The sequence below is a fragment of the Carex rostrata genome, chromosome 1 (assembly GCF_964058835.1).
Source record: "Carex rostrata chromosome 1, lpCarRost1.2, whole genome shotgun sequence".
NCBI classification, from domain to species: domain Eukaryota; kingdom Viridiplantae; phylum Streptophyta; class Magnoliopsida; order Poales; family Cyperaceae; genus Carex; species Carex rostrata.
In genome coordinates, this window is record NC_135918.1 from 13,201,303 (window position 1) to 13,210,365 (window position 9,063).

Here is a 9,063-nt window from a genome sequence, read left to right on the forward strand (position 1 = left end):
GTAAATACTGTATTTATTAATCCCAGTGCCCTATTAATTACAAGAAACAAAAACTAAAGGAGATGAGAGATATCTAGCATATGAATTTAAGCTACTAAACCAGCTGAAAGAAGACTTGTTGTGATGACATATAAATAATTAACAAATTATTCATCATAGAAGATAAAGTATAAATTGAAGTCTTTATAAAATAAGATCAACGCGGATACAAACAAAATGATCCCACATGGACACATGATGTAACGCGGATTCTGCGGAGCCTTCAAAAGGGAGTCCACATCTTCTGCATTAACTAATAGCTTTTGAGTTTAATGCAGCTTGCTCGTTTGATGAGGATCGGAGCCAATCCATTCCACGCTTATTATATATTACTAGTAATAGTAATCGTGTCCGTGCACAGCAACGGGAGCAAATTATATAGTAGAAATCATTAAGCTCCTTAATAAGGATGAGAGATAATTTAAATCAAATTTGTAGAGAAAAATAGTTAAATATTATATTTATCTATAAGATAACACATGTGAACTCTAGTGTAGTGGTAAGAATTTTGGCACCAAGGCGCGCGGTCTACGGGCACTGGGATCATATGCGGCGCGACCAGTGCATACTTATGTGTTGAAGCTCATAATTTGGAAAATTCATCTATGTGCGATCTGAAAATTCAACGGCTGAGCATCATTCTAAGAAAAAAAACAGTAAATCAGGACCCTTGCAGGATCTAGACAATAAGCTCCTTAATAAGGAGGAGAGATACACAGATTTTTTAATATTAGTGGGACCTAATTAATCGGACGGTCTAGATCTATTAACGTACGTTCCGTTAATTCAGAGGATACAAATTCTTCAAAAGGAATGTCGCGGACTCTCCGGATTTGTAAAGATGAGAGGAAGAAGAACCTATGAATATGGAGGCTTTAAAAAATGTAAATATTCTTGTGCCGGGTTTTTTTTTTTTAATTAGCTCGTCAATTTAAATCTTTTAAGTTTGTCATGTTGAGTTCTAGCATATAAATGTTTGAAAGATGAGAGCAACTAATTATGTTTAATTTATTCGCCATATAAATGTATTTTGCAACATTCAAACTTTACAACACCAGCTGAGCCTTCTCTTTGCTATTTTTCTCCTTGATCTTTTTTGTTTCAAATCTTAACAAATAAATTAATCAATTAATAAATGACAACAATTAAAAAAACAGTCACATAATTAAGATTAAACTATGGGACGGTTAACACTGCTATCAGTTTTAGTTCCTTCTGTATTTTTTTCTTCCGTCATGCGCAATTTTATCTTTAAAAACCGACTCCACCTTTTCACCAAGCTTGTCAAATATGTCATCACCCTTTGAGAGAAAAAAAGACATGAAAAAAAATTATTACCGAGCAAATTTGCATCTTTTATTAGAATGATATATAGGGAGTTAATTTATATTTAGGGCCCACTTGTAGCTCTCCACGCCATTAATGAGCTCTCAACTAGATTCCATTGCATTATTTGTGCAACTTGGACTAAATTTTTAATGTCAATATCAGTTATTGTATAATTTAAGCACAAGCTTCTCAGTTGAACATTTGGCCTAGCTTATTGTATAGTTCAATGTACTTTAAACGTTTCATTGCCAAATTTTATTAAAGATGTAATTGTTTGATACGCATTCAATTGCGCGTATACAAATCCTTCATCCACAATTTTCTTGCTTGGTCAATTCTGTATGCTGATAGATTGCATTTTGGTCTAATTGTGCACAGTGCTGTACATAGAAGATAGGGCAATATTTGGTTTACAATTTGTAACTTTAGCTTAAACAAGATGTAAATATTTTTCTATTAATGAAATTGTAAATGTCAACTTGAAACCTTACGTATCCTAATAAAAAATATTATCTTAAATCAAACACATTTCTTTACATCTAGCTTGTTATAATTAATATTGAAATTTCTCATCTGTCATTTTCTAGTTTTCTCAACTTTCCACAAGTATATAGGTTAGAAAAGTTTAGCCAAGAAATTACTATCTAGGAAACGTAGGGTACAAGATCATTTTTCATACCTTCTCGATCAAGGATTCTGCCACTTCTGCATCCATATATACACTTCTTCAGGAAATTTCTTTACTGTTTGTACTACTTTCTTTAGATTTGAGTTGAAGAGACCTTTCAAAATCATTGGTCCCCCTTATCTACCACTTGTGCTGCCTACTCCGGATCGGGACCGTTTGTTTCGAATCCGATGCTCGTGATCGTCTCGGGATTTGGATTTGTTGTTCGGAATGTGTGCGCTCCACTTCGGATGGATTGTCGCGGATTCGAATCGGATGGTCCCGATCTAAAACCAAAAGTTGGGTTACTTCACTGGATCTGAATTCCGCGGATTATGCGGAGTCTTCAAAAGGGAGTCCGCATCTTCTGCATTAACTAAAAAAATGTTTTTTTGAGTTTAATGCATTTCGGCCGTTTGATCAGGATCGGAGCCAACCCGGTCCATGCCTATGACGCACTGGAGTCTTTTAATATTAGTGCGGATCTCAATCAGCTGGTCTAAATCTATTAACATACGTTACGTTAATGCAGAGGATACAAATTCTTCAAAAGGAATATAGCAGACTCACCGGATTCGGAAAATTAATAAAACCCTCACAATTTATCTGAATCCGGATAACCAGCATCCGTTGACACCCCTCACAACGAATGTTGGATGCAAAAAATGTTAATTATAATAAATTTGCGTGGTAAAAGGTTTCATTGAAGAAAGATGATATTCGACATCATTAAAAAATAAAGCTTTCAAAATTTGAAAGTGTACTTTTAAAGATGAGAGCAAGAAGAATCTATGAATAAGGAGGCTTTAAAATATCCTTGCGGATACTCCCGTCGTTAATAGAAAAAACACCTTTCTATCAGCATACCCTTATAGATAATCACATTTTACTCTTGCGGATACTGTTCCATTTTTTGTAGTTAAAAGTAAATATTTTTGTGCGGGGTTCTTGTTTTCTTTTCACTAGCTCGTCAATTTAAGTCTTTTGAGTTTGTCATGTTGGGTTCTACCATAATATATATAGTTGAAGCAACTAAATATGTTTAATTTATTCGCCATATAATTGTATTTTACAACATTCAAACTTTACAACACCAGCTGAGCCTAGGCTATTTTACAACATTCAAATTACTTTACAACACTACCTCTTTGCTGTTTTCCTCCTTGCTCTTTTTGGTTACAAACCTTAACAAATAAATTATTCAATTAATATATAACAACAATTTAAAGAAAAAATCACATAAGATTAAACTATGGGACGGTTAACACTGCTATCACTATTAGTTCGTTCTGTATTTTTCCTTCCGTCAAGCGCAATTTTATCTTTCAAAATCGACTCCACCTTTTCACCAAGCTTGTCAAATATGGCATCACCCTTTGAGAGAAAAAAAGACATGAAAAAAATTTATTATGGAGCAAATTCATGCATCTTTTATTAAAATGATAGGGAGTTAATATATATTTAGGGACCACTTGTAGCTCTCCACGCCATTAATGACCTCTCAATTAAATTCCATTGCATTATTTGTGCAACTTGGGCTAAATTTTTAATGTCAATATCGGTTATTGTATAGTTTAAGCACGTGCTTCTAAGTTGAACATTTGACGTAGCTTATTGAGTTTTCGATATTGCACAAGCATCCAAGAGAGCTTGTGAGTATAATACATACTTCAATGTACTTTAAATTGTTAGACATGCATTCAATTGCGCGTATACAAATCCTTCATCCACAATTTTTTCGCTTGGTCTAATTGTACACAGTGCTTAATTTGTACATAGGAGATAGAGCAATATTTGGACTCTGCCTGTCTATTTTAGGTTTACAATTTGTAACTTTAGCGTAAAAGAGATGTAAATATTTTTCTATTAATGAAATTGTAAGATGTCAACTTGAAACCTTACGTACCCTAAAAAAATATATTATCCTAATCAAACACATTTCTTTACGTCTAGCTAGTTTAGTTATGATAATGAAATTTCTGATCTGTTAATTTCTAGTTTTCCCAACTTTCACAAGTATAGGTTAGAAAAGTTTAGCCAAGAAATTACTATCTAGGAAGAGTAGGGTACAAGATCATTTTTCATACCTTCACGACAACGGATTCTGTCACTTCTGCATCCTTATATACTTCTTCGGAAAATTTCTCTAATTTTTGTACAACTTTCTTTAGTTTTAAGTTCTCAGGAAGCGACCTTTCGAAATCCTTGGCCCCCTTATCTATCACTTGTGCTACCGACTCCACCACATGTAACGCAGTAGTCGTGGTGTTTACAAATCTATCTGATTTAATTTGCATATATTTTGAAGAACAAATACACAAACAGTTTGAAATTAATTCATTTAGTGTCTGATTTTGAAAGATATATAATATGCTGCGGAAGTGCCTCTTTTGGAAAATAAAGAATGTCCTTAAATTAATTACTGTAGGTCTGTACCTTCAAATGCTGCGATGTTCTTGTAGAATGGAAAAAACGCTACAAAGGACCACACAAACCATTTTGCCCTGCATGAAATTTCAAATTTAGAACACGAAACAGGAAAACTATATATAATATCTCTGAAAGACTAAAATTATAATATGATCTAATGGCATGTTCTCTTTTACGAAACACGAACCATGAGAGAATAGTTTGAATCAGTATATTGGGCTGCCCTCCAGTATTACTTAACTTGGGTCCACCTCCAGAGTTACTTTCCTTAGAATTTATCCTGAAGGTGTATGAGTGATACAAAGATAAAGATTAATGTCTGACATGTATATATATATATATGTTTCAGATAAAAAAATTGAACTGGATATATATAGAAATAATGTACCTTTTGTCATCAGGGTTCACTGATTGCTCGTTGTCTTGAGGGATGGCCATTGTCGGTACTTTGTCAGCTCTTACTACAACCATCTGCATGCTGCGTAGTCGGGAGGCACAGTACATCGTGATAACCGGCCATTTGATGTTGACACGATGAGACCGAGCGCTGAAGGGGGAATTAGGGATATTTGGTTTTGAAGGGTTATTTTGGAGCACAAGTGAAGAACTCATTGGTTGGCTAGTGATCATATTTGATTATTAATTAATTAAGCACCTTAATTTCTTTTGATGTGCTGAAGGAGGAGAGATTTTGAACCGAGGATTCTAATTAAAGAAGTAGATGCTTTCTTTTGGGATTCATATGGAGAGGTGAAGCCGTGAAGGGGTCATAATGTCATATATATAGAGGTCAGGACCGTCAGGTCAGTTGGGGCAGCAAACAGATTCTTCTCTTTTGAAGAAACGTTGAATTGTGTGTCCGTTAACAGGTTAACGGATTGTAACTAGATATTTGTAATTAGAAAAATTATATATTTACATTTGATCGTCAAGAGTTTATATATATATACCTAGTGATTAAAAATTATTTATATTTGATTTCTCAAGAGTTTATGTTTAGTGGGTAAAGTATATATATGATTTAAGAATAATTATAAAAATATTTAAATTCAATATTGTGACGAATAAGTAATAATATAAGAGAGAAAGTGAGAGACCTTACCTGAGTGAAAACTCACGACCAAGTACCAACACTTTTGAAGGTTTCAGAATTAAGGTTTCTGAAATCGAGGAACAAGCATGAAGGGTGACAGCTATAGAAAACAAAAGATAACAAAGAAGAAATCGACTTTAACATCAAGAAAATGGAAGGGTGAAATGATAATGGCAAGCTTATCTTTGTTGGAGAGAATTAAGGAAAGAAGAACATGGGAAATTGCGGAATGGGGTAACGAATAAACACTTTTTTTTTTTTTTTTTACTTTTATCCGATTTAGATGGGTCATGACGTCCCATGAGTAATTTTTTTTTTTTTCGTTTTTTTTTTCTGATTTGAGATGTCTTATGTCGTCCCATAGGGACGCTATAGCTTCTTCCTGCCTTTTCATTTTTGAATTTTCTGCATAGCATTTCTTATTTTATTTTTATTTTTTTCATTTTCCTATGAATAAAAATTTCGGTATATTTCATTTCATTAATTTAATCCGTTCAGTAGCAATTGCCTCTTTATGAAAAATATTTTTCAATATATATATATTTTGAAGTTATACTTTCATATATAAAGATTTGTACAAGGCTTGCTTAATATTTTCTTTTTCTTTTTCTTTTTTGAAAAAAAAATAATGTGGAGGCAAGCCTCGTGATTTCATTAATCAATGTTGCTTAATTTTAAAATCAATTATCAGTTATGTTTCATTTTACAAAATATACAATCTTTATACACAAACTACCGAATTTATATTGAAACATCCAATCAATTACACATCTACACCAGCACACAATGATATATTGGTATATTAAATATAATTATCTAATTATGGTCCACAATCAATTACACATCTACACCACCACACAATGATCGATATATTATATTAAATATAATTATCTAATTGTGGGGACCATATTGGTTCAGTGTGAACAAGCAATTTATTTAGATAAAGATGGGAATCGAATCATTTAATTTTTAATACTTGTAAAAAAATATATCCACAGAAGTAGTTTAGAAAAATAATCAGTTTGATAATTTTGCACATGTATATAGCTAGCTGCTAATTTTGCACATTACCAATTTAGTATATGAACAAACAGTTGCACATGTATCACATGTATTATATATATATTTTAAGTGGCAAATTGCTATCTATTGAATGTATTAATAAAAAGGGAGCACCTAGCTATCCCCCCATAACAATCCCTCATTTATCCCCCAGTCATTAACTACTTAAATAACTACTAACTACCTAGGGGGACCACTTACTATTTGGGGACCATTTAATATTTGAAAGATTTTACAATTGACGCGCGCAAGTATTCATCTATAATGCATTAAGTATTTATATATAACATATCAAGTATTCATACCTAGGATATCAAGTATTTAAAAAAAAAAACTGGACACGTTTTTAGAGGTGATTTTTTTTTCTCCGTTCAATGTAATCAATATTTTTAACGATCGGTAAGGAATTTTGCAAATCTAAAACCACGAATGTTTTCTACATAATTTTATCTTTCAAATGAGATCCATGATGACATACTTTTGAGTTCTCTGTTGCACAAGTATTCATCCTCATCAAGAAAGTATTCATCCTCATTGTGCAGGTGCAAATATAAAAACTTAACACATCACTCATCCATCTTTTACACATTTTTAGAGGTGATTTTTTTCTCCATTCAATCTAACTAATATTTCTGACGATCTGTGAGAAATTTTGCAAATTTAAAACCACGAATGTTTTTTACACAATTTTATTTTTCAAATGAGATCTATGATGAAATACTTTCAAGTTGTCCGTTGCTCAAGTATTCATCTCTCATCACGCAAATATTCATATCTCAGTGTGAAAGTATTCATTCTCATCGTGCAAGCGCAAATATAAAAACTGGACACATCACTCATCCATATTTTACACGTCTTTAGAGGTAGTTTTTTTTTCTTCGTTCAATTTAACTAATATTTCTGACAATATATGAGAAATTTTGCAAATCTAAAATCACGAATATTTTCTGCACGATTTTATCTTTCAAATGAGATACATGATGACATACTTTCGAGTTATCCGTTTCACAAGTATTCATATCTCGTCACGCAAGTATTCATCCCTCATTGAGAAACTATTCATTCTCGTCGTGCAAGTGTAAATAGTTCATGTATCAATAGTATTACAAGCATATGTGTATACCTCAATTAATTTTACAAGAGCATCCGAGTAGTATTGAATATTGTTTTATTGCTTTCTAGTTTAATTTTATCTTTTGGAAATAAAAAGTAGTTGTCGCATGTTCCACTGTCGAAACAAAAATAATATATCAATGTTTTAGATCATGTAACTGAAATGTTCTAAACAAAAACAGTATTTAAAAGAAACAAAACATACTTCATTGAAGTATTCATCCATATATGTTGAAATATTCATTCATACACGTTGAAGTATTCATTTGTACACATCTATTTTTTCAAAATTTATTTTTCTATCATTTCTTAGTACTTAGTAATCTATCAAATCTTACATATCATGTAATTGAAATGTTACAAACACAAATAATATTTAAAAGAAACGAAACATACTTCATTTAAGTATTCATACAGATACATTGAAGTATTTATTCATACATGTTGAAATATTCAAACATAGGATATCAATTATTCATTCATACACATCTATTTTTTCAAAATTTATTTTTCTAAGGGTCCACAGAAACAAAATGAGTTGAATTCGATCGATCGTCACTGGTCGAAAATCTATATGACAATAAAAACAAAATTAGTATTATTAAATATGTTTGTTTGCTACTGTAGAAGGAGTAAATCTTATCAACACAATGTCACTCATTTTGGTACCTGCTCAGGGGCTCCCTTGCTGGTATGGTGTCAGTTCTAAAGAAAATTCAAGGAAGCCTCAAAGAAGTAACATACTTCAAAATTATTCACGTCAAGTTATTAGTAACCAAATCTAAATTAAAATTTCTATTTCTAAATGAAAATTGAAAACCAAAGCACGGACCTTACTAACCAAATATAAATTAAAAATTTCTACTTGTAAATGAAAATTGAAAATCAAAGCACGGATCTTACTGTTCAACGCTATTGATCGCTTTCTCTGATCTGAAATATCCTGCTCAAATCCTACGCCGGAGGTTGATCCAGTGGGTTCTGGCGAAGGTTTTTGGAGATCGCCACTACTAGGGTTCCGGCGAGGGTTTGAGGAGATCGTCGCTGCTAGGCCAGAGGTAGATCCAGTGGGATCCGGCGAGGATTTTCGGAGATCGCCGCTGCTAGGTTTCCGGCGAGGGTTTGAGGAGATCGTCGCTGTCGGATTGGAGGAGGTTGGTGCAGGTTTAGGTCGCGGGGCAGCAGGGTGCCGAGGCAACGGGGTGGCAAGGCGGAGGCTTGAAGGGTTTGGAGCGGAGAGAGAAGAAAAGATAAAGTGGAGAGTTCAGATTTAAATGAGATAGAAGTGTAATTTTATAATTTTTTCTAATTGGGAAAGACAGTTGACTAA

General features: G+C 32.9%; 1 protein-coding gene across 3 annotated transcripts; it reads right to left on the reverse strand.

Moving 5' to 3' along the window:
• Positions 1–1,034: 1,034 nt before the first annotated feature.
• On the reverse strand, positions 1,035–5,194 carry LOC144546468 (uncharacterized). 3 transcript variants are annotated; one of them, XM_078299028.1, is made up of 5 exons: positions 4,854–5,194; positions 4,653–4,745; positions 4,472–4,539; positions 4,123–4,316; positions 1,035–1,340 (listed from the first exon to the last, which is right to left on the reverse strand). In XM_078299028.1, the coding sequence occupies exons 1-5, from the start codon at positions 5,093–5,095 to the stop codon at positions 1,245–1,247; spliced, it is 693 nt and encodes a 230-aa protein (XP_078155154.1). In that variant the 5' UTR covers positions 5,096–5,194; the 3' UTR covers positions 1,035–1,244. The 3 variants fall into 3 exon arrangements, with proteins under 3 accessions (XP_078155154.1, XP_078154249.1, XP_078155913.1); XM_078298123.1 differs by lacking the exon at positions 1,035–1,340 and adding an exon at positions 3,072–3,409; XM_078299787.1 differs by lacking the exons at positions 1,035–1,340; positions 4,653–4,745 and adding an exon at positions 3,072–3,409.
• Positions 5,195–9,063: the final 3,869 nt, after the last annotated feature.